At 34.4% G+C, this 27,408-nt stretch overlaps 1 protein-coding gene, 1 long non-coding RNA gene and 1 pseudogene across 2 annotated transcripts; all 3 read left to right on the top strand.

The window, feature by feature from the left end:
* The first annotated feature begins 2,326 nt into the window (after positions 1-2,326).
* LOC100932048 lies at positions 2,327-3,234 on the top strand (annotated as a pseudogene).
* Positions 3,235-6,534: 3,300 nt separating this feature from the next.
* LOC116421117 lies at positions 6,535-26,550 on the top strand. Its single transcript, XR_004231433.1, has 4 exons — positions 6,535-6,575; positions 7,073-7,135; positions 14,555-14,724; positions 26,329-26,550. It is a non-coding gene; the product is annotated as an uncharacterized LOC116421117 (long non-coding RNA).
* LOC100923027 (olfactory receptor 11G2-like) lies at positions 17,495-18,445 on the top strand. The gene has a single exon (XM_003755753.1). The coding sequence runs from the start codon at positions 17,495-17,497 to the stop codon at positions 18,443-18,445; it is 951 nt and encodes a 316-aa protein (XP_003755801.1).
* Positions 26,551-27,408: the final 858 nt, after the last annotated feature.

The following is a 27,408-nucleotide window of genomic DNA, read 5'->3' as shown; positions in this document are numbered from 1 at the left end:
AGTTAAAAGAAAGAAGAAAGACAAATTACCTATAACAAAAAATGAAAAGTGTAAATTCACCACCAATGAAGAAAAAAATTAAAGCAACAGTTAGTATCTATTTTGTCCAAGTGTATTCCAATAAATCTGACAATCTAAGTTAAATGAATGAATATTTACAAAAATATAAATTACCAGATTAACAGAAGAGGAAATAAAATATGTAAATAACTCCATTTTAGGAAGAAGAAGAAAAAACAAATTAAACAATTTATCAGTGAACTCCCTAAGAAAAAAATCTCTAGGACTAGTTTGACTTACAAGTCAAAACAAGACTAACCATTAAAACAACATTTAATTCCAAGACTCTCTAAAAGTTCTTTAATGACACAAATATAGTGCTAATCAAAGGTCATGTTCCAGGCTCTATGTTATAAACTCTGTATTAATTCCTGGAATTTAAGGGGGAGTAAGAAGATGATTAGAGGCAAAAACAATATGTAATTTTGTGGCTAAGCATTTGAGTAAAATCTGACTCACAATAAGCAAAAAGAGGGGAAATTATGGCCTGGGGGCATATAATCAGTGACATTTTGGCCAGGGCCAGCTGAAGAAAATCAGGAGAGTAGAAGTAGCCTCTTATGTGAGACTGACTTCCAAAGCATCAGGGATTGCCTTAGAATGAAAGCAGAAGCCACAGACCTGGTGCCTGGGCTGTAGGACAGAGTTCAAACAATTTGCCCAAGATCCTTCAGTTAGAAAATATCATATGTCTTATTTGAACTCAGTTCCTTCTGACTCAAAGGCCTGCTTTCCACTAGCTATTCATATTTCCTTCTTTAATGTCAATCAATCAGTCAATCAATCATCAAGTTTTTGGGGGCAAGTAGGTAGCATAGTCTACAATGTACTGGTTTCAAGTGAAGAGGATTTGAGTTAAATCAAAAACCACACTTAACATTTCCTAGTTGTATGACATTGGGCAAGGCACTTAACCCCAAATGCCTTGCAAAACAAAAACAAAATAACAACAACAACAAAAAGTATATATATACATATATATATGTATATATATACATATATATATACCTACTATATGCCAACTACTACACTAAGCACCATGCCTCTAAAAACAAAAATAAGCGTCTCTGCCCTCTAGGATCTTTTGTTTTTTTTTTTTAATTTTTACTAGTATGTTATTTTTTAATACATGAAAAGATGGTTTTCAACATCCACCTTTACAAAACCTTGTGTTGCAAATTTTTCTCCCTTCCTCCCAACAGGGAGGTATTTCTTATTCCAGGTCTGGTTTATTAATCACTGTTAATAAACACCCACCCAAATCAGCAAACAATTCAATAACAAGTTAATCATGTGCAATTCTTCTAAACACATTTCCATTAGAATTTTGTATTCTATCAAGGAGAAAACAAGCACATGAAAACTGGTTAAATAATAAGTAGCATGTAATTTGGGGGAGGGAGACACTGGGAAATCAGGGGGATGAGAAGAGATCTCGGGTGAGACAAGTAATATTTCAGCTGAGCTTTGAAAAAAGCTAGCAATTTTTAAAGGTGAACATGAGGAAGTAGTGTTTTCCAAGTAAAGGAGAGAGCCGCTGCAAATATAGAGGGGAAATGGAATATTATATGTGAGCAATAGCACAAATGTCTATAATTATTAGGGATCCATCTTGGCAGGGCGGATATTAAGTGCTACTTGAAGTGTTCAAATCTTACATCTGAGACATATTTGCTATGTGACCTTGAAAAACTCCTATTGTGCTTATATATATTTCGCTAAAAATAAGAGAATATTTGTAAAGCACTTTGCAAACCTTTTAAGTGAAATATAAATTTGAATAATACTGTTCTCTGTCAAAAATAGGATGTTTCAGGTCAGAATTATTTGTTACATTTTTGGTTGTTGATGTTAACTTTATAATAAAAACATTAACAAAAAGACAGGAGGGAAGGGAACTTCTGTTGGAGGTAACAATCTAGATTTGGGGGAGGAAAGTGGCACCGAATTTTATTGGAGGATAATGTATAGTCTACTTTGACAGCAGCATCAGCATGAGTTTTGACTGGAATGGGAAACAGAAGCTAGATTATGAAAATCTATTATTTCAGTTCTCTATTATAACATATTCTATCTAAATAATTGAAAAATATGCCCATAATACTTTTTTCTTTGTTGTAGTGTTTTGTTGTCTTTTTTTTTTTTGGACCATCTGCATTGTATTATATGAAACGGTAGTCATAAGAGTTTTAAAAATGGAAGAACCCTTAATAATTCTTCAAAATTGGGAGCTCTGTAAGAGAAAAGGAATAGGGTAACCTGTTTCATGGTCATTTCTATGTTTTCCATAGGGTCTGAAGCTGTGAGTGTAACAGGAGGAAACAGAGTGACTGAGTTCATCCTCCTGAGTTTTCCTTGCCCCAGGGAAATACAGATCTTTTTCTCTAAGGTATTCTCTCTGACCTATATCTTGACTCTCCTGAGGAATAGGTCTATTATCTTGCAGTAGGTTTGAATCAGCCCCATATAGATCCTGCTGGCCAACTTTTCTTTTTTATAAATCAAAACCCCAGTCCCTAACATGTTAGTGAACTTTCTCTCTAAGACCAAGACCATTTTTTCATTGCATGTTTTCTGCAGTTCTACTTCTTTTCCACGGGTGCCACAGAAATCTTTCTATCCCTCATTGCTTTTGATAGATACCTGGCTATTTATCAGCTTCTGCACTACCCTACAATCATGACGGGGCATTTTTGCATCAAACTAGTATTCCTTTGCTGGTTGAATAGCTTCCTCTACTTTCTAGTCCCTATTTGCTTCATGAGTCAATTACTTTTTATGATCCAAATATTATTGCTCACTTTCTCTGTGACCCAGGATGCCTATCAGCTCTGTCTTGTGTCCCTATTCCAAGGATTGAACTTTCTTATTCTATCTTAAATTGTCTCCTCATCTTTATGACCTTTCTTTTGATCACAGGATCCTATACTCTAGTATTCAGATCTATCTTGAAAGTTCCTTCAGAAGCTGGCTGGAAGAAGGTCCTCTCTACTTATGGCTCTCCCTGTTCTATAGGATCCTCATGGTTATATACATCAGTCCCAACTCTGGAAATACAGCTGGTTCACATAAAATTATCACTTCATTTGATTCAGTAGTGACTCCATTAGTAATCTCCTAATCTACAGTCTGAGTAACAAGGAAATCAAGACTGCTCTCAGAAAATCCAGATGAGAATAAAAACCATCCACAGAAACATCTTTAGTGTATTTCCCTGGAGTATTTACCTGATTTTCTTAGAGACTTTATCTAATATCTCGCTCTGTCCCCAAGCAGCTGCTGCCATTTTCTTGCATATAGCTATGAACACAGTATTTAGTCTTCCATATTATCATACTTTGTCCCATCAGGCTAGGGTGGTAGAGCATATAAATGGATAGTGATTTATAAACCACACCTGGAGTAAGAAATACCTAAATTTAAATACCTTATCTAAAATGTACTAGCTTTGTGACCCTTGGAAAGGCTTTTAACTTTCCTGGTCCTGTTTCTTTATCAATCAAAATGAGTGATACTCTTAACAACATCTAAGTTCCCTTCCAATTCAAAATCAATTAATTACAGTCAAATACACCAGCAGTCTAATCAATAAAATGAACTTTTTTATCATAATTTTAGATAGTACAATGATTTTTAAATTGTCTTTACTTGATTTGTTTTATGTTACTTGTTTTTACTGTGAGATAATTCATGTTTCCTTCTATTATTTCTTTTGACTGTTGTAATATTTCTAATGTCTCATGAAGCCACTAACTTTTATTTGATTGGTTCTAAATTTTAGCAAGTTGTTTTCTTGGGTAAAATCTTTTATTCGTTGCTCCAAGCTGTTAATTCTTTTTTCATACATTTCTTCTTCAAATCTTGTTTCTTTGCTCATTTTTTTCTCTATGACCCATTTCATTTGTAAAATTATTTTAGTTCTTTTTTTTAGACTCTTGCTTTTTCTCTTTTAGGAATTCTTGGGGTCAGAGCCAAGATACTGGCAAGGAAACCTATCTTTATCTGAGCTTTCCCTGATGTCCCTCAGACCAACATCAAATCAAGCCTGTGAACTAGTTTTGGAGTGACAGAATCCACAAATATTTGAAGTACAACACATTTCCAGCAGAAGACATTTTGGAACAACTTCAGAAAATTTTGTTCCAATTGAGCACATAGGGAGGCAGACAAACACAGGCACAGCCCAGAGACTGTGAGGGAATATAAGGGGAGAAATTTTCAGCAATCTGTAGATTCTTGATTACAATTGGCTTTAGCAGATTAGCTGTGATATAAGCAATACAAATACAAAAGGTAAATAGTGAGTTTGAACTCCAGAATAACATGGGACCTGGCCACACCTATCCAACAACAGAAGTTAGACAGAAATGACCCAGCACAGCTACTGTCATGTTTAGAGGAAGTTTAGACAATCTCTCCTTTGCCCTAAAAGCAAACCTCAACCTTAAAAAAAAAAAGCAAAAAGAACTCTGACCATAGATAGTTTTTATGGAGAAAGGGAAGAACAGATCTCAAACCCTGAGGACACTAAAAGCAAATAATCTCCAGATGAAGCTTCAAAAAGGTGATGTCAGTTGGTTCCATATCACAAGGCTGTCTTGGAAGAATTCAAAACGGATCTTAAAAGAGGGTTAGAGGGAAATGGGGAAGGGAAATGAGAACATTGCAGGAGAATTTGGAAAAGGATACAGAAATTATCTGAAGAAAACTCCTTAGATTTAGTGAAATGGAAAAAGCATATAAACTTCTTACAAAATAGATTTGACGAAATAGATTTGAAAAACAGAATTTGTGAAATGGGGAAAAAAATCCATTGAACAAAACAACTCATTTACAAATTCAATTGACCAATTACAAAAGGAGCTAAAAAAGGTAATTGAAGAAAATAATTAATTAAAAATTAAAATTAAACAAATGGAAATGAATGATTCAATGAGACATCAAGATCAGTCAAAAAAATAATAATTTAAAAGTGGAAGACAATGCAAAATACTTTATTGGAAAAACAACTGACCTGGAAAATAGATCTAGGAGAGACAATCTAAGGATTATTGGACTTTCTGAAAACCATGATGGGAAAAAAAAAGAGCCTAGACATTGTCTTTCAAGAAGTCATCAAGGAAAACTGCCCTGATATCTTAGGAGCTTATGGTAAAATAGTCATTGAAAGAATTCACCAATCACCACCTGAAAGAGACTTCAAAATGATAACTTCAAAAAATATCATAGGTAAATTTCAGAACTATTAGATCAAGAAGAAAATATTTCAAATAGCCAGAAAGTATTCAGGAGCCACAATCAGGATTACCAAAGACTTTGCAGCTTCTATTTTAAAGAATCAAAGGGCCTGGAAGCTGACATTCCAAAAGGCAAAGAATCAACTATCCAGCAAAAGTGGGCATTATCTTTCAGAGAAGAAGATGGACATTTAGTGATTCAGGTGAATTTCATTTATTTCTTATAAAAAGACCAAAGACAAACAGAAATTTTGAACTCCAAACATAGAACTCAAGAGAAGCATAAAAGGGTAAAAAGAAAAGAAGTCTAGAGAACTATATATCTGTTATGGGTATACTTAGAGGATACAGGTATCATCTGATTTTATTGTTATCATATAAAAAAGAAAATAGAGGTGGAAAAAGGATTGTACAGGAAGAAGAGGAAAATGGAGTTAAAATGATGGAAATTACATCTCAGGAAGAGACAAATAAGATCTATTCCAGTTGAGGGGGAAAAGGGAGGGGGTGGTGAATCTTACTCTCATCAGATTTGGCTCAAAGAGAGAAAATCAAAAAGAGAAAATATTTGACTTTGCAGAGAAATTTGTCTCACCTTATATTATAGTGAAGTGGGAAGAGAAAGAAGAAAGGAAAGGGGGAGGCTAAGAGAAGTGAAAACATATGTAGTGGGGGAAATGTAAAAAGGAGAGGGGCTGTAAAAGGGGAGGCCTGTTCGAAAGAGGTAGGGGTCAGAAACAAAATTACTGGGAAGAAGGGAAAGGGGAAAGGAAAGAGAAAAGTATAACTTGCAGTAAATAAGATGACAGGAAATACAGAGTTAGTCATTTTAACTGTGAATGTGAATAGGGTGAACTCTCCCTTAAAACAAAAGTGAATAGCAGACTGGGATTAAAAGCCAGAATCCTACAATATGTTGCTTACAAGTGTAAAGGGCTGAAACTATGAAAAGGTGTATTTGAATCAGACAACTGAGCACTTAAGACTAATTACTTATTCAATATGAGACAATGACTCTATTAGGTAGGGTGAGAGAGGTGAGACTTCACTTGGTGGCAGGATGTGAAGGAGAAAGGTAGAGATTTTAGACTGCAGAATTGAGAATTTTGCCAAAGATCAAAACTCCTGGCAGTTTGCCTGCCTCTTTCACTCCTCCCCCTAAAGACCAAGGACTTTTACTTATACTGACTCTGGCTGATCCTGAGGTCTCCAGAGAGCTAGTTTGGATTTAACATACAAGAAACACATTTAAGGCAGAAAGATATAGTCAGAGTAAAGGTAAAAGGCAAGAGCAGAATCTATTATGCTTCAGGTGAAGTAAAAAAAAAAAAAGCAGGGGTAGTAATTCTGATCTCAGATCAAGCAAAAGCAAAAATAAATCTAACTAAAAGAAATAAGGAATGGTGTAAGGATCCTTTGGAAAGGTCAGGCAAGTGCAATTGAGATGGAGTAGACCAATGGTCTCAAGGTCCCTGAATGTTATTGGAGTTGAGTACTTAGGGACTTCCTTCGTTGGTGGGACCTCCAGCCATGGCGGGAATCCCAAAATCTCACTCTGAGATCTCGGCAAGTCCAGGAGGTAATCTTCATCATCGATTGCCTTGTGCCTGTGACCTCATAAACCCCACATAAGCTTGGAGGAGAAAGGACTCCACCTTTTTTCTCTTGCTCTTTTCCACCTGGAGCTCAGCCTTGGGGAGAGATACTAAGATAGTGTAGGAGGTCATGTGTAAACCACGTGAATAAAGTCTAAACTTGTTTTCTATAAAATCCAGGGTGCTCTGTTATGCTCAAACTGCATCCATATGAGATAGCAGCCGGAGGACCTCAAAACCGAGGTAAGATTAAATATTATATTTACCAGAGATCCTTCTGATAGGGTTTAGGAATAAGGTGAGATTAGTGATTATTGAGTAAAAGGATCTCAATAGAATGGAAATTATCTTGCTAAAGGGCACCATAGATAATGAAGTAAGATCAATATTAAACATATATCATGGTAGGGCATCCAAATTTCTATAGGAGAAGTTAAGAGAGCTGCAAGAAGAAATAGACAGCAAAACTATACTAGTGGGGGATCTCAACCTTTCTCTTTCAGAACTAGATAAATCAAAACACAAAATAAATAAGAAAAGTTAATGAGATAAATAGAATTTCAGAAGTCAAATATGACAGATCTTTGGAGAAAAATTGAATGGAAACAGAAAGGATAAGAACTCACTATTTGACAAAAAACTGCTGGGAAAATTGGAAACTAGTATGGCAGAAACTAGGCATTGACCCACACTGAAACATCCCATATCAAGATAAGATTGAAATGGTTTCATGATTTAGACATAAAGAGTGGTATTCTAAGCAAATTAGAAGAACAAAAGATAGTTTACCTCTCAGATGTGTGGAGAAGAAAGGAATTTGTGACCAAAGAACTTTAATACATTATTGAATGCAAAATGAATAATTTTAATTACATTAAGCTAAAAATTTTTGTATAAACAAAATAATACAGACAAGATTAGAAGGGAAGCAATAAACTGAGAAAAAAATTTACATTCAAGGATTCTGATAAAGACCTAATTTCTAAAACATAAAGATAATTGATGCAAATTTATAAGAATTCAAGCCATTCTCCAAATGATAAATGGTCAAAAGATATGAACAGATAATTTTCAAATGATGAAATTAAAACCATTTTTAATCATATAAAAAAGTGTTCTAAATTACTATTGATCAGAGAAAAGCAAATTAAGACAACTCTGAGGTATCACAGTACATCTCTCAGATTGGGTAAAATGACAGGAAAAGATAATGACAAATGTGGGGGGGAGAGGGGGACTAGGACAGCAATACTAATTGTTAGTGGAGTTGTGAACTGATTCAACCATTCTAGGTAGCAATTTGGAACTAAGCCAAAAGGCTATCAAATTGTGCATACACTTTGATCCAGCAGTGTTTCTCCTGGGTTTGTATCTTAATGAGATCATAAATGAGAGAAAGGGACACACATGTACAAAAATGTTTGTAGCAGTCCTTTCTGTAGTGGCAAGAAACTGGAAACTGAGTAGATTCCCATCAGTTGGAGAATGGTAGAGTAAGAAAAGAATAAGAAGAGATTATTTGCCTTTAGGATCTTTAGGATTTGAAGTCTGTTCTCTTTCTCCATAAAAGCTATCTATGATCAGAGTTCTTTTTGCTTTTTTGCTCATTTTCTTATAGGTCGATATCTGCTCTTAGGGCAAAGGGTATTTTGTCTCAAGCTTCCTCTACAGGCAAAAGCAGCTTTAGGCTGCCACCAAGCTAATTCAAGCAAGTACCAATGGTCTTGTAATGGAGAGAGCCATTTGCACCCACAGAGAAGATTGTGGGGAACCAAATGTGGAATACAACATCATATTTTCACTTTTTTGTTGTTGTTTGCTTGCATTTTTTTTCTTTCTCATTGTTTTCCTTTTTGATATGCTTTTTCTTGCACAGCATGATAATTGTGGAAATATGTATAGAGGAATTGGATAAGTTTAACACATATTAGATTGTTTGCTGTCTGGGGAGGGAGTGGGAGGAAGGGAGGGAGAAAAATATTTGGAACACAAGGTTTTGTAAGAGTGAATGCTGAAAACTATCTATGCATATGTTTTGGATATATAAAGCTTCCTTTTTAAAAAGGAATTCTGATTGTATGTGTATCCAAAATAAATTTTTCTCTGAGATTTGCTTGCATATGTTTTGAAGTCAATCTCTTCTTTTAGCTTTTTATCTTAAGCTTCCATGTTACATAATAAGCGACTATGTGGCATAATAAATAGATCTCTCAGATTCTTACTAGTTATATGATCCTGGAAAAGTAATTTAACCACTGTCTACCTCAGTTTCCTCAAATGTAAAATAATACTATTAGTAGAACTTACCTTCTAGGTTTTCTGAGAGGATTGAATGAGATCATATTTATAAAATGCTTAGTGCAGTGCCTGGCATATAACAGGTACTATATAATTGCTATTTATAATAGCTCTTTATGGTAGGGTTCTTTTATTGTTTAGCAAGTTTTCCAGACTATTCTTAATCTGAACTTTATATAAAACATGGGCTCTGCATACTTCTGAGGGGAATAGCTATGATAAGCTCTTTTGTCCTTCTGCTGCTTTAACAGCTCAGGATGGGGACCCATAAGTTTTCAACATTTTCAAAGTCATGTGATCCAGAACAAAATGTGCTTAGTGGTCTCCTGCTCTGATGCCATTCCTAGTGTCATACTTGTGTTTTTTGGGTTGTTTCTGGCTAGAACCTAAAGTAGACTGTGATGGATTCAAACACTATTAGCCTGCTATAAACACTATTAGTTCAAAGCAATGGAGCCTCATTCTTCCCCTTGCTATGAGATTCCTGGCCTGATTATTACTCTGAAGGCTTCCGTGCTTGTGGTTGAGGCTAGAGCTGAGAATTTTTCTGTTCCTGAGAGTAGTTACATATCTATTCTTTATTTCTAAACTTATTCTTCATTCAGTAGATGGCTGACCTACACACTGGAATTGGTCAGTTGGAAAACTCTCTTCTCTTCTTTCCTTCCTTCTTTTCTTCCTTCTTTCCTTCTTTCCTTCCTTCCTTCTTTCCTTCTTTTCTTCCTTCCTTCCTTCCTTCCTTCCTTCCTTCCTTCCTTCCTTCCTTCCTTCCTTTTTTCCTTCCTTCCTTCTCTTTCCTCCTTCTATTCACATAGGGTATCATATCCTTGCCTACAGATGCTCTTAAAAGAATTTTTTCTTTTCTTTTTTTTAATCTCTGAACTCTCCCAAGATATCTTGGGGTTTATTGGCTAGATTTTTAAGGATCATAACTTAAACCAAAATCAAACTGATTCTCATTAATTGACCACCAATAGGTCCCTGGTCAAGCCCCATTTGGTCATTGGTCCTGAATGACTCAAATTGAATGTAAATAGCAATCATTTTAGTTTTGACCGAAAACCTTGAGAATCTTCCCCTCCCAGATTTATTTATTTATTTAGATTTTTTTTTGGGGGGGTCTAGGTGAAATAAAAGATTCTTTGCCTCTATCATTACCTAGCCTTAATCAGTAAATGGTTGTCACTTCAAACAAAATGAGACCTGTTGAAGACCTTAGCTTAAAAAGGCCATGGTCTTCATTGAGGGTCATCTCTAGTAATCCTGATCTATATATCTATATTATCTATATCTATATCTATTATCTATATATTTTATTATCTATACAGATAATAAAATTGAACTCGTAATATGTAAATATAGGCCTAGTATTGTCTCCCTAACATTAATTAGTTAATTTAATGATTCATTTAACTTCCATAGGCCTCAATTAAAAAATAGGATTATACAATTTTAAGTTTTAACATGACCAAAAGAACAATAAAATAGAGAAAAGAGATAAAGGAATATATCTCAATTGTAATCTTCAAATCCCACCACTTCAAATAGGATTTTTTTCAATGTTTTCTTCCCTGTAGTCATGGTGTTGTCCTCTTTGGCTGTTTATAAAAGAACTCTCTCAATGGAGATAATACCTGAATAGGAATGATTGTATACAGAATCGATAATAAGAAATATTATTTAAAACTGCTCATAATTGACTTCTAGAACAAAATTGAAAAGGTGATCAAAGCTGAAAATATAATTAGCATCAAAAAAAAAGTCTAGATACAGTCACAATCGAGACATATAAAAAAGCTATAAATTGGATATTTTTAGATGCTTTGAGGATAGTGCTAATTTAGGGGAGATGATATGATGAAGCTCAAATTGAGACTATTTTCCTTTTTACATTGTTTTTATGGATTCATGATGGAAAATTCTATCCACATCCAGACAAACATCTGATGGAGCCTGAATGCAGATTAAAACCTACGATTATTGTGGTGGGTTTACCACTTTCACAAGCTATAATTTTGTGAAAATTGTTTCTTCTTCAAAAGAAATAGAACAAGCTATTAATCAACTCCCTAAGAAAAAATCTCCAGGGTCAGATGGATTTACATGTGAATTCTACCAAACATTTAAAGAACTGCAATACTATATAAATTATTTGAAAAAACAGGGAAAGAAGGACTCCAACCGAATTCTTTTATACCACAGACATGGCACTGATACCTAAACCAAATAGGATGAAAACAGAGAAAGAAAATTATAGGTCAATTTCCCTAATGATTATTGATGCAAAAATCTTAAATAAAGGGTTACCAGCAAGAATACACAAAGTCATTTCCAGGATAACACACAATGACCAAGTAGGATTTATACCAGGAATTAAGGGCTGGTTCAATATTAGGGAAACTATCAGCATAATTAACTATATCAATAACCAAACTAATAAAAATCATATGGTTATCTTAATAGATGCAGAAAAAGCATTTGATAAAATCCAACATCCATTCCTATTAAAAACAATAGAGAGTATAGGAATAAATGGACTTTTCCTTAAAATAGTCAGTAGCATCTATTTAAAATATTTAAAATTGTGAAGACCTAGACCTCATTATTGAACACAAAATTGATAATTGTAATTATATTTAGTTAAAAAGTTTTTGTACATACTGTATAAGGATGTATTCTGATGGAAGTGGATTTCTTCAACAAAGAGATCTAACTCAGTTTCAATTAATCAATGATGGACAGAAGCAGCTACACCCAAAAAAAGAACCCTGGGAAATGAATGTAAACTGTCTGTGTTTTTGTTTTTCTTCCCGGGTTATTTTTACCTTCTGAATCCAATTCTTCCTGTGCAACAAGAGAACTGTTCGGTTCTGCACACATATATTGTATCTAGGATATACTGTGACACTTATAACATGTATAAGACTGCTTGTCATCTAAGGGAGGGGGTGGAGGGAGGGAGGGGAAAAGTCGGAACAGAAGTGAGTGCAAGGGATAACATTGTAAAAAATTACCCAGGCATGGGTTCTGTCAATAAAAAGTTATAATTATGAAAAAAAAGACCAATATTTTCACTATGAGAATTTCATTTGCTTTATTATGCATATTTTTACCATGGTTTTGCTTTTTGTTCTTTTATCAGGAGTGAGGAAGGAGAGGAAGAAAGAAGAGAAACTTTTCTAAAAAATTTTTGGACCTTTTATTATTCTATTTTTTTAATGGACCTTTGTTTCAGGGAGAATCCTCAGGTTATTAAAAGAACAAAGTTGACATAATTCCTTCTTCCCCCACAATTCAGTTCTAAACAGGATTAACAGGTGCATTGTAGAAGATGCATCCATATGCATGCACACATGTACACACACACACACACACACACACACATGCACACACTTGCTGATGTTGTCCATCCAATTTTCTAAAAACAAAAACAGGCATTTTGCATCTACTTCGTTTTCCCTGGAATGTGATCAAATGCTTTTAAATGATTGTTGAATTAATTTAAAAGAATCTGAGATGTTCCAGAAGTTGTATCTAAATGGAAGGATGACTCACTCACCAGACTTAGACATTCCAGTAGACAAATTGGTGGAGATGGATTTATGATGAATCCAAAAATAAGAAACATAATTTCATAAAATATTCAGTATCCTCATATTGTGTGAATTATAAGTATTATTAAACTATCATATTATATTTATATTACATATATTATATATAATGTATTAAATATAATATTGTATTTATTATATTGTGACTATTATTAAAAAGGAAAAACCTATGGAAAGAATTGTAGTTTATGCTGCAGAGGATGTTATTGCAGAGAATGAAGAGAAATTCTATGATCACTTCCATAAGACCCTCCAAATAAGTTAACCAACTGTTCAACAAACATTTGTTAAGTGCTATGTACCAGGCAGAATGTTAAGTGCTGAAGATTTTTTTAAAAGCAATAACAGCACAAATTTTGCCTTCAATGAGCTTACATTCTAATACAGAGACAGTTGGTAAACAACTAGGCATATAAAATATATATCCAAAGTAGACAAAGACAGTCAGAAAGGGGAAGGCATTATCGACTGGGCAGACTATGAAAGGCCTCCTACAGAAAACAGATTTGAAGAAAAACAGGAATACTAAGAGAGGGCAGTGATGTAGCAGTGCATTCTGGGTATAGGAACAGTCAGTACAAGATGAGATAAAATTTAGTGTCTGAGAAAGTATAAGTGGATTTGTGTAGTTTGATCATAAAATACATTGAAGGGAGTGAAACATTTAGAAATGTGGAAAGATAGAAAATAAAAGGTTATTTAAAAAACTATAAATGACCTAACAAAGGACTTGATATTTGATAATAGGAGTAATAGGGAGCCACTAGACCTCAGTTGAAGATGAGTTTTGGAGAAAAGGAAGTGATATGTCCAGATCTTAGCTTTAGAAAAATCACAATAGGCAACTAAGTGAAGAAAGGAATGATGTGGGGCAATTAGTAGGTTAAAACAATAAAATCGAGGAGAGGTATTGGGGATCTAAATTAGGTACTTGTTTTCACTGACAGTTGAGAAGATAACATTTATAAAAGATATTGAAAATTAATGACAAAATTAAGTCAACATAATTATGAGTTCACATTTATATAGCACTTAATGGCTTAGAAACATTTTACACATATTATCTCATTTGATTCTCACAACTACATTGTGAAGGGTTATCCTCATTTTACAGATAATAAGACAGAAGTTATCAGAGCTTATGTTACTTGCCCACATATCTAGAAATTATCTGAGGCCAAATTCAAGTCTTATTGACTCCAAGTTCACTGCCAAGACTTTAGTGCAAAGCAGACAAAGGAAAGGAAAATTTGTTTTAATGCAATGAAAAATATGGTTCAAAAATAAAGAATAAGATCTGTGCATGATGCAGAAGCCTTATTCTCATACATCATGAAGAATTTATCCAAGAAAATAATTGGGAGATACTGGATATGACCAGAACTGATTAGCATCACATATCCAAAAAATTAAAGAAAATTATTATATGTTACCAAAAATAAAAAGATTCATTAGTATATGAAAGCATTACATATAGTAGGTGTTCAATAGATGCTTCACTAATTAAAATCACATTAAAAATCATCCCTAAGGAACACAGGAACTCAAGGAAAGGAAATAATTGACAAAAAATTTCCCCTTGGCACTCTTCTTCTTGAATTAACAAATTAATCCCTCAGGGAGATAGATTGATGGGAGTGGGGGAGTTTAAGATGGAAAACAGCTTATATTGTCTTTATCCTTTGGCAAATATATTGGGAGATCTTCACACTAATATAATTCTACTCTTGGCCCTTTGCTTACTTCCCTTCAGAATCTCAATGATACAAGGAAAACAGAGGATTGGGAATGAGGATTATCAGACTCCCTACCTTGACACAGGAAATAAAGCACATAACCAGTGATTGAACCTGTCAAAAAAAATGCATCTTCCTCTCCAACCTTTTACTCCAAGCTTTCTTAATGACCAGCTTGTGATATCAGGTATGTGGGCTTCTCTTGATCTGTTCCAACAATATATGTTAGAACCACCTGGCTCTATTCTCTATCTCCAAGATCCAAAGACCAAAATGCCTTCAATGTCTTTTTCTGTACAATGAAAATTTTCTCTCTTTATTCTTCCTCTTCTTCTTTTTCCTCCTCTTCCCAAATGAAAGAACAATAGCTTTCATTTCAAAAACATGGATTTTTATCTTATATGTACTTCTCAATATTTGGGCAAGGAGTACCTCATCTCTCTGAGTCCTTGGTTCCCTCAGATATAAAATTAGAGAGCTGAATTTGATAATCCCTAGTAACCCTCCAAAACTCCCTTTTTTTCTTTTTTTTAATTCTTCCTCCTCTACAATTTCCTTTTCATTTTCTCTTCATCATCGCCCTTTGTTCTTTCCCTTCTTCATTACTAATTCTTTTAGAATTCCTAGAACCAAATTCATTCAGCCTCTTCCCTGATCATCAGCTCCTTTAGCTATTCCCCTGAAATACTAATGAAAAGATAGAAGAAATCACTGCAGACCTGAATCTTAGAAAAAAAGATGGATTTCAAAGGATATCATCATCAGCTTTGGAGGGAGTACATTGTAGGGGTAATAATCTTTAGAGATGCAGAATGGAAATAATCAAGGAATTTCAAGTACAACAGTTTATTTTACAAGGTAAGGAGCAAACTCCCCTATTTAGAGATTCTGGTGGACACCATTAGGTGATTAGGGCAGGATAAAAATTAGGATTTCTTATAAAGCAAAAGCCATCTTTTCATCTTTTAGCAGTAGGTTCTCAGGAGATAAATGATAGCAGTCCTTGACTAGAGATTCAGTCCCAGAATATCTTTCTGTTGCATTCTGGAATCTTTTTCTTTGCCTAGAATGAAATACTTCGAGGTTGCACAGAATAATAGTTCATAAGTTTGAAGCTGGAAATTATCTTAAACATCAACGAATACAACCCTCTCATTTTACAGATGAGGAAAATGAAACACAGAGAGGTTAATAGGACTTGTCCAAAGTTGCACTGTATGTATCTGAGGTGGAATTTAAACTCAGATCTTTATATCTCCAAATTAATTGCTATTTTTCATGTTATATTTGTACATTATCCACCAAGCCCCATATATATGCTCTATTTAGGAAATATATAAAAAAGAATGGACAAATATCTCAACTCTTGCTAAATCTGATTGTTTCTTTTTCTGTTGATGGCAACAATTTCTATGACAAAAATGACTTGTATTTGTATAACATTTCTAGGTTTGCTAAGTACTTTAAACATGTTATCTCATTTGATCCCTACAATATCACTGTGAGGTAGGTATTGTCATTATTCCCATTTTAGAGAGGAAGAAATTGAGGTTTATTGGTTATTTATTTATGGCAATACAGACAAAATTAATAATAAAGAATCACCTTACTCTAAATCTTGTATTCTTTCTGATATTTGATGATTTTTGTACCCAGGAAATTTCCTCATATAAAATATCTTTAAACAAAGAGCTTCTAAAATGCACCTGGAATGTGCAAAATGTCAGTTTAATAATGAATATAAAGCCCTGTGTATTATATAAGTGGAAGAGAGCACAAGATATATCTTCCACAGCTCAAAAGAGGTTCCCTGAGGACACTGGAGTAAGGGAAGTACTTTTGATTAGGTATTTAAAGAAGACAGTCATGAAAAGAGACCTAGTGTATCCAGTATTTAGGGCTCATACCTGGAAATGATATATGTGCTAAGAGTAAAGTGAATACATACAAGGCAAGAAACATTTGAAATGAGGAAGAATAGTATAGCTACATCAGCCTCTCACATTTAGCCTTTTTTGCTGGGATATATGCAGAGGTTCATAATTGTCTGTGCTAAGATGATTTCATGATTCTTGTTCTAAAGTATACATTCAGCATACATCAGAATAATAGAATGAAAGTTGGATCAAACACAGACTACCACTGCATGTCTAAATTATACCAGCTCAACATTCTCATATTTATCATCAGCCAATTAGCATGAATTAAATGTCTACTATCTGTCAGGAGTTGTGCTAAGTTCTGTACCTGTAGAAGATTGGCAGATGAGGTGTATTGAGACCTCATTTTAGTAAGGATAATTTTATAATATCAGAGCAACTCAAATTAAGTGAATATGGATGTGAAAATTATGTTTCACTGCTTCTGATTCTGGGAAAATCAGCTTGCAACAAAGAGAGTTAAAATTAATAATAATAATTTAGAATAAAAAAGAGGAGTCATTGAAATATATGTCACTGGTCACAGAAAGGAGCCTAGCAAAATCTTTTTTCCCAACTTGCAAGAAATAGATGTCTGTAACTTGACATATAATAAATGAATAATCAGTTTGTACAGGTTGTCCCAAAAATCTTAGTATTGTTTTGAGCTTTAATTGCTGAAAATTGTATTGTCTTTCAGGACAATCTGTCTAGCAATTTGAAGTTTGAAAAATTATTTCATTGGACCTCCCAACAACCTGGAGACTAAAGTTAGTATTATCCCCATCTTACCGATGAGGAAACAGAGGTTCAGAAAATCTAAATAATCTGCTCATTGCTACATAGCTAGTAAATGTCAGAGGTGGAATCTGAACCCAAATCTTCCTGGCTCCACATCCAACAGAATACGCACTATAATACATTGCCACTATAGACACTAAAACTGTACTCCCAATCTACTAAGCTATTTATCAATAAATCATTGTATTTGTCAATAAGACAAATTTTGTCTTTTGTTTTGTTTTAGCTTATGGGAAAATGAATATTTATAGCATTCACAACATCTCCAATCATATTGCTGGTTTCATCCTTCTTGGTTTCCCTTGTTGTAGAGAGACCCAGCTCATCTTTTTCTCACTGTTATTGGTCATCTACATTCTAACTCTATTGGGGAATGGGGCCATCATTTGTGCAGTAATCTGGGATCAGAGACTCCAAACACCAATGTACATGCTCCTGGCCAACTTCTCCTTTTTAGAAATTTGGTATGTTACTACTATCATCCCTAATATGTTGACTAACTTCCTCTCTGAAACCAAGATTATCTCCTTCTCTGGATGCTTCCTCCAATTCTACTTCTTCTTCTCTTTGGGTATCACAGAATGTTTTTTTCTAGCAATTATGGCATTTGACAGATACTTAGCCATCTGCCAACCTCTGCACTATCCAACTCTCATGACAGGACGTCTCTGCACCAACCTGATGATTAGCTGCTGGGCACTTGGCTTCCTTTGGTTCCTGATCCCCATCATTATCATTTCTCAGATGTCCTTCTGTGATCCTAAGGTTATTGATCACTTTGTCTGTGACCCTGGGCCACTGTTAGCTCTTACATGCACCCGAGTTCCTATGATGGAGCTCACTTGTTCCACCTTGAGTTCTCTGAACCTCTTTGCCCCTTTTGGATTCATCATGTGGTCTTATGCCCTTGTCCTGAGAGCAGTGCTGAAAGTTCCTTCTGTAGCGGGTCGGCGAAAAGCCTTTTCCACTTGTGGTTCTCACTTAGCTGTAGTTTTGCTGTTCTATGGATCTGTGATGGTGATGTATGTAAAGCCAAATTCAGGACATGATTCTGGGACCCAGAAAATTGTGACCCTCTTTTATTCTGTTGTCACCCCATTCTTAAACCCTTTGATCTACAGTCTTAGAAACAGAGAAATGAAGGAAGCACTCAAGAAAGTTCTAGGAAAAAGAGAATTAAAATCTTAATATAAGAGATCCTTGAGGGACCCATCTAAGCCTTTAACATTCTTCTCAAGATAAAGGACAGGAAAATTTGACTCCTTTCCATACCCAGTTATTAAATTTCAATAACCATGGAATCTCATTATTTTTCTAACCTTGATATAATTTGCCCAGGATTGCATAAGCATATCTCAGAAGAGAGACCTGAATCCATCCAGGTCTTCCTGGCTTTGAGGCCAAATATTCATGCAATAGACCACCTTTTAGAATCTTCTGGCTACAGCAATCAATTGTGTTTCTGAGATAACACAGACATAAAACACTCAGCATTTTCAGCAAAAGTATGGGTATGTCTAAATTAGTACATAAAGTGTGATTATGCTCTCCATGCTTTAAAAAAGTGGTATGGGGCAGCTAGGTGGCACAGTGGATAGAGCACCATCCTTGAATTCAGGAGGACCTGAGTTCAAATCTAGTCCCAGACACTTAACACTTCCTAGCTGCATGACTTTGGGCAGGTCACTTAACCCCAATTTTTTCAGCCAAAAAAACCCAAAAAAAACCCCAAAAAACATGGTATGACATTTTGAGAAAACAACACAAAATGATCACAAATGACTAGGGGAAAGAGAGCGACAAGGGAGAAGAATTGCTAAATGGAGGCATACTTAATATTCAAATTATAGTTACAAAAGACAAAGTTTAGAAAATCTATTTAAATAACTTAAAATATGCTTTCTAAAATAAATTCGTCAATTTACATTAATCAAAGCAAATAGGCAAAATAAAAAGGGAAGAAAAAATATAAGAGAAATGAGCATATTAGATTAATGAAAACAAAAAGCAAGAGTTTACAAATTATTTTACAAATAAATTTTATATTTTTTTTATCAAATACTAACCCTAGATGTGCAGAGAAACTGATGTTAGAATTCTAATGTATAAGAACTAGAGGAATTCTCAAAGATTAGAAAAAAGACAGAATTATAGTCAATGAAGTAACCAATGATTACTTCAGAATACTGGTGATGAAGCATGAGTTATCTCTCATCAGAAAGGTGCAAAATGAGACACAAGTTGGCTAATTTAGATGGACCATTAATTATTCCATATGACAACTGTTATGTTTTTATACATGGAAAAGAGGGGGGATTTTCCCCACAAAATCTAAGAGTTCTGGTGTTACAAATCAGAGAACAGAAACCCTGTTTTAAAGAGTCCCAAATTAGGATCCAGTCACCCAAATTGGTGATGTGATTGTGCCTGACCCATAGAAGATAGTGAATTGAGGGATCAATGGAATCAAGATAATTTGTTATGACAATGGAATGAAAGTATTACAATAATCACTTAGAAGACTGAACCCCAAGAGGACACTGAATCTGGAAGAGGAGAACCAGTTGCAACAAGATGGAAAAATCTCCCCTGACACAATCCTGCATTTTGAGCCCCTAATATATTTGATTCTTGAGTAGAGAAATACTCAAATGTTTTCATGAAGTTCTTCAGTCTTTTATGACATATATCTGAAATTCAATCCTGGGACAAATATACCAAATAGTTTCTTAGATCATATCTGTGTCTCTTTTTATTCTCTTCTTCATTTGTCAGTTGCTTGGAATTTCATGTGCTCTAGAGTTCAATCAATATTTCATTGTAAGAAGCAAAAGTTTTGTGGAATCAGAAAGCAATTTCCAACTCTTTCTTAGAGGAAATGGATTTAGAACATAGATGGACAAACAAGGGACTCTGAATTTTCTTTCTTTCTCTGGCTTTTCACTCTGCAAAAGTTCATGAAGTGAGTTCATGAAATGTGGACATGATTCAGTAAACAAAATAAAAATCACCTTTGCAAGAATAGAGTGAACCATACCAATTATAGAGAACCATACCAATTATAGAGACATGAGCAAGATGGAATGTTTAGACTCTGAATTTTTGCTTTCTTATGCACTTAAAGTTTTCTCAAGATAGGAAAATGGACATGTTCTTGAGAACACAGATGCTAGAGATATGGATTCTAAGAAGGAACTAAGAAAAGAGGAGTAATGACAGGGGTTCTAAGGGTTAAAAATGTTATCATTTCTTATGGTCAATAAATATGTCAATGATACAATAGTAAATCAGATGCTGAGAGAAAAAAGAGCAACCAGATGTCAGGGAAAAAAATCCCAAACAAGTAGAATTCTTGATAGCTCCTGGAAGGATTATTGTATATTTTCTTTGTATATATGGAAGCCTAGCAAAGAACCTTATATATGGTACATGCATAATAAATGTTTGTTGAATTTAATTGAATCAGTCTTATAAGTATTTTTCATTCATATATTATTCATATTTATTATTTCTATTTGTCCTATTGTTCCTGCTTTTTTTTTTTGCAACCTGGAAATCCTGATTTCTATTTACCTTTTCTAATACACTAAGGAATACTTGTATTCTATTAAAAGCATATGGTATACATTACCAATAATTTAAATAAGCAGATCATTAAGAGGCATTTCAGGGGCCCAGGTAGTCTCCCTTGCCCCCCAAATATATCTCTACCTCAGTTCCTGGTGTCATAAATTTTAAGGATTATTATTAATTGTTGGGAATGGTGACTTTATGCAACTTTCATGCTGCAACTTTGGACCTTTGTTCATAGTTGCTGGCCATTCAACCCACGTTGAGTAATCCCAGATTTTTGGGACTAATTTTCTTGAGCTAATTACTCTCTGATTGCTTTTTCAAACTGCTCTTCATCTACCTCAAGACCTGATTGTTAGTCCCTACTCTGAACTCCTAAGGCATTTGCTATTCTTAAGACATTTGGCATAGGCTAGGTGATCTTTATTGGGTAAGTGTTAATGGTCTTTTCCACTCAAGCAAGGGTTGGACCAGAAGATTTCTGAACCTTCTTCCAAAACTGGGATTCTCCATGTATATATATGCTCACCTACTCTCATTTCTTACATATAAACTTGTTGGTGTCTTTTGATATTTCCTTCTCTCTTTTCATACTCTTTTTATCTGTGGTCTAGGACTAACTCTCACTCCTATTCCATTCCTACATCTCATTCCATCTAAGTTTGGTATACAATAGTAGGATTGATAAAGGAAAATGGAGTAAAGAAAAAATCTTAAATACCCAAGTCCATTTAACTTCTACCACTGCCATTGATTTTCCAAACTACAAAGCAATATCCATATCATTTTTTTTACACTCAGCCATCTTGTTCTACCTTTCAGAGCTTCTATCCTCATCTCAGATCCAAAGAACAAGTACTTATTAACCAAAATCTGTTTTTTTCCTGAAATATTATTAAATTGTAATTTCATCTTTGTGTATAAAGACTCAATTTGTCTTTCCTGACAAGACTAAATAGAAAAAAGAAAAAATGGAGGGAGAGAGAGTTAGCCTAGAAGGGATTCTTTTTATCTTCTATGTCCCCTTTGTTCTTAGCAACTTAAATAACACTTTAGGAAATTCCCAATGGATTATATGTATGCTTTAGAGTCAAGTACTTAGAGGAAATTTTGGGAAAACAAATTCAAATCTGCCCTCTTCTGAAGAGAAAACCCTAATTAAAATCATCAGGTGTTTTCAGAGCATAAAGCAAACAGATCAATCTTTGAGACCTATAGCAATAAAGTCAACAATAGGACAAAGAACTATTCCTGGGGGGGCGGGGGGAGAGGTTGCTGGAAGAAGATTCTGTTTTTTTCTTACCTCCCTGAATGATTGAAGCCTCTGGTTTTTCCATTTACCCTTTACTATTTCATTATTTCCCATTTCTACCATATACACCAACCATCCACAGGCCTTTTGAAATTCCTTTCACTATGAAGCATCAATAAAGTGGGTATCCTCAGGAGGTAGGATAGGAAGGGAAGATCTAGGATAATACTATGTTCATATGTTCTCAAACAGATTTAAAATTGAAAAGAACTTTAGATATTATTGAATCTAACCTTTTACGATCCAAAGATAAGAAAACTGAAGCCAATGAAATTCACTTGACTTTCACAAAAGAAATAGAGGATAATCTGAATTTAAACAGAGGTCCTACGACTTATAGTTCAGTGCTTTTCCTTCTATATGAATGTGTTCAAAAAATCCAAGTCATAACTCCAAATAATAATTTGCCACTGAAACATATTGCCTCTGATATTTAGGTTCTACTAAAGAGGGGACCCTGAAATCCTGAAAATCCTTAAAGGAGAAAATCTCCTTCAACTCTGCCTTAGTGAAGGACCCTGTCCCAAGGACAAACAGTTTCATCTTTGTTATCTGGTTGGGGTCGGCTCAGTCCTGAAACTCATTGAATTCAATTCAAATTCTAGCCCTAGCTGAAACCCAGCAAGGAGCCAACTTGGGATTCCACCCATGGGCCCTTTTTAGCTAAATCTCTCATTATAAAAAGAGCCAAACTAAAATCCTCTCTTTGCAGAGGTTCCAAACATGCTAGCTATACCATGCTTGGCATCCCAAGGAGCCTCTATCCACTGGAATACTCTTTCCAGTGCTATCCTCTCTTTACCCTCACCTATTTTCCCTAACCAGACTTTAACCTTACTTCCAATCCCCATAATAAACCTCTTTTTTCAATCTAGGTTTTTGGGTCTGTAAATTTCTTTACAGGGAGCCTCTGTGCTGCCAGAAGGGAGTTCCCCAAAATTCCTTACCCTTGTGCCGAATCCTGAGGGGTTGTAGGGGAGCCAAACCCCTCCATTTGATTCCCTGAATTCCAAACCTGCCACTAGACCTCATTTAACTCCTTGACCACCGGAAACCTTAATTTCATTTGGTTCCCCAAATCTAAACTTATAGAAATCTAAACCTATAGAAAACCTATAATGAAGGTAATCACTGAAAAATTTCAAAAGATCTCCTTGAGCACTGAGAAATTATAATAAGGCCACACTGTCTCTGAAATTTTCATTAGTAACCTCTCTAAATTCTGATTCACTGGAGAGGTCATTCTAAGTACAGATTGGAAATTCATTAATATCAGTAGCTCTGCCTATTTGCGGATGAATGGAGGATACCCAAAAAATCACCCCAAAACTAATATTTGTTCATTACATGAAAGAAACTATCAATTAATGAAACGAGAAAAGATTCAACAATTTATTGATATAAGAATTGAGGATCATCTATTCATTCATTTAACAAATGCTCATTAAATTCATATTCTGCACAAGTCAATTTATTGGCAATGTGGGAGACACAAATAAATGTGCTAAGAAAGTTCATAATAGGAGGGAAATACTTATAGCTTGGATTTCATGGAGAAGGTGGGTTTTGAGCTGAGCTTCAAATGGTTTTTATTTACAGAAATGAATAGCTAATTTATTTGTATGGAATCACATAAATGAAGACACCTAGGTAGGAAAGCTTAGGAAATTTTTTGTCAATTGCAAGAAATCAACTTTTAACCTATACCTTATCTTATAGGGATTAGTATAAAATAATCTAAGATTGAAAAGCATATTTGCAACAAAATTATGAAAATATGTTCTCTACACAACCTTTTGTATACCAGGTTAACTAATATTTTAACTTCATCAAAAGTATTTGTGTCATTACCTCTACATTATTCAACAACAAATTTAAGAACTCAAAATCTTTAGTAAGGAGAGAGTACTTTCCTTCTAACTATATCCATGTGAGTCATATGAAAGTAAAAGACAAAGAAATCCACTCCTCTACAAGTTTACTCATCTTTTTTTCTTCTCTCTCCCCCTTTCACTAAATATAATTATAGTTGTATGATTATTTGATAGTACATATATAAAAACATTAATTTCACAGATTTTATTTTATATCACAAACACTCTTATGATATGAGAAAATCATAAGCTCTCAAATAGTCTTCTGCAATGTTATCTATTGTTGACCCAAGCTGGTCACTTATATGATTTTATCTTTAAGGGAGAGGACAACTAGAAGAAGAAAAAAGCAAAGGCACAGAATTCATATTTTGGACAAGAAATGTGAAAAATTATTTTAAACTGTTCATTTATGTTTACCTATGATAGGTAATTATTGATTTCATAAAGTCATGGAATCTTAGAATTTCAAAGCAGGGAAGAACATTAGAAATTCCTAAAAGTTGAGAATGTGTGAGGGAAAAGGAGCAAAGTAATCCATGTCTTGGTCATATCTGTCTGCATCACAAATTTAGGAGTCAGAAAAAAATTGAGTGATCAAGTTCAAATTTCTGAGCTTCTTTTGCACCAGAAAATTCAGATCCTTCTTTTTGAAATGTTCTTTCTTACCTACATCTGATCATAGTGGAGAATGGGTATGCATCTATGCAGTGAAATTCAACTAATGGCTCCATATACTTATGTACAACTTCTTGGAAATCTGCTATATAAATATAAATATAACAGTACAAAACCCAATTTCCTCTCCTAGACCAAAATCATCTCCTTCGTTTTCTGCTTCCCTTATTTTACTTTTTTTCTCTATTGGCACCAGCTTACCTTTTTATTATCCCTGTGGCTATTTTGTAGTTTTTGACAATTTGCTAGACACATCACCTTACTCTCTTAACAAGATGCCTCTGCATCAAACTAGTGTTACTCAATTGAATGAGTTCCTTTCTTTATTATCAAGTTCCAATTTACTTTAATATGTAATTGTCCTTCTATGGCCTAAAAATACTTGATCACTTTGTGGCTCAGACCTCAATATTGGGTCTTGTGGATATACCCCTGCTTTAGAAATTGGAATTTCCAATTCAATTTTGAGTTCCTCATCATCACTTTCCTGTTAATGCTTGGATCTTACTTTCTGGTGCTCAAAGCTGAACTGTGAGTGCCTTCAACAACTGGAAGGATTAGGTTTTCCTTCACTTGTAGTTCCCACTTACTTGTGGTATCTCTGTGTTAGAATTCTTACAAGGTGCTAAGTCAGTGGAATTGAGGAGACAATGGTTAAATCTAATTTAGCATTGATTTAATCCTACAAAAAATAATGATTTCCTAGTGATGTAATGACTGTAATATACTCAGTGTAGCAAGAAGTTCTCAGGGCCAAAGAGCACTCTAGGAGATTGAGAAACCAGGATTCAGTTGGGCAGAACAAAGGAAGACAGAGAAGAGGTGGCAGGCTATCCTGTGGAGGACACTGAAACCAAGATTCGGAAGGCCTCCAAAAAGCTAGCCGAGCTCCAAGTGAAGGAGAGAGAAAATAAAGGATCTAGACTTTAACAACTGGCTGCATTTGAACTGAACTGAAACTAAGGCTGCCTCCAGAAGTCCCCCAATAAACTTGCTCCCACAGAACATATACTTTAGAGAAGAGAACATTACATCTCTGTTCTATGAAACACTCAGACTTGTGTATATCAGTCTAACCACTGGAAATCCAGCTGGTATGTTAAAAAATTGTGATCTTGTTTTATTCATCTGTGACTCCATTTATAAATTCCTTGATTTATAGCTTACACAATAAAGATATGAAGACTGCCCTGAGAAAAATCCAAATGAGGATGAAAATTGGCAAGAGCACGTAGGAAATCTCTAGGTAACCAGATTCAGAGTCTTCTACTGCTTTTCATCTCATGCCCCAATAATAATCAGCTATTTATTTACTATAGATTTAAACCTACCAGTTCTCCACCATAGGTCCCTAGCATATCTTGGCTAATTTTGACATTGATTCTACTGTAGTTGATTCCTTGATCTAGTTTTTAAGTTGATGTTTTTTTTAAGGGAGTGACTTATAAGATTTATAGACTTCAGACTCTTTCCCCTAAAATGATCTCTGATACCTTCTTGCCTCCTAAACTATTTGGATTCGTGACATTCATCTATTATTGACTTTTGTTAATTTCATACTTCATTTCAATCTGGAGTCCTGAGATTCATGACCCTCTAATAGCAAGATCTGACACTGATGTCTCATTCTCTAGGTGCTGAATCCTTTTTAATGGCCACAACTAACCAATTCCATAGATGCAGTTCAGCAAGAATTTCGTTCCATTCCTCTAATCTTCTGGACACAGAGGGAGGAAAAGGCACCATCTAAACAGGATTACTTAACTGTAGACTCAGATTCTCTGGCATTTGGAGTACTAATTAGTTTTTCAATATGATATCAATATAATAACATAATAATATGATAACAATGTTGACTCAAATCATCATTTTACTTATATCTAGGATTTTGTAGGATAAGAAAACTATAAAAAAATTTTATTTTGTCAATTTCTATTTTTAAATTGACCTCCAATTCCTTCATATTTTATAAAAGAATCTTTGGTTAGTAATTAATTATATTTTAACTGCTTAATAAAATTGTGATGATAAAATAGTGCTTTAAAATAAAGTTTTGGCTTTATTTCATAAAACTGAAGTCCTAACCTGAATATATGCACTAGCAAAAAGAAAATCAGAAGACTGATATATTTAAATAGAGAAATTCTAAAAGAAACATATAGTCAAAAAAAAGAAAGAAACTCATAGCTAAAAAACTGGGACATGAAAATGAAAAAGGAAATATGTACGCATCCATCCATACTATTACACATTCATGTATACATACAATCATCAGAAAGTTGGACAAAAATTAATAAATAAAAGATTCTTCTACAGACTCATAAACCCATAATTGTCATTGTCTTAAGATGATGCTTGTCAAAATGTTGAATATATGTGAATATATTCACACAACTCCCTGGAAGAATGGAGAGCTGAATCAGTTGACATACTGTTGTTCAGCATAGGATAATAGAGTAAGAATTAGAAAGGAGCTCAGAGGTAAAGTCCAAATTCTTCTTTAATATTCTGTGACCCAAATGAAGAAACAGAATCATAAAAAAAAAAAAGATTGACTGATTGTCCAGGATCTAATAGCTAATAAATATATATAATGAGACTTGAAAACCAGTCCTCCACTACCCAAGGCTACTTCTCACAGAGGAACCCCAGAAAAATAGAGCAGCTATATAAATAATTTTGAAGCCGAAACAAGCCCCTCAGTATAGGTAACT

This window comes from Sarcophilus harrisii, chromosome 2, assembly GCF_902635505.1.
Source record: "Sarcophilus harrisii chromosome 2, mSarHar1.11, whole genome shotgun sequence".
NCBI classification, from domain to species: Eukaryota; Metazoa; Chordata; class Mammalia; order Dasyuromorphia; family Dasyuridae; genus Sarcophilus; species Sarcophilus harrisii.
Note: the sequence above shows the minus strand (reverse complement) of the source record. Positions and strands in the feature narration are given on the sequence as shown.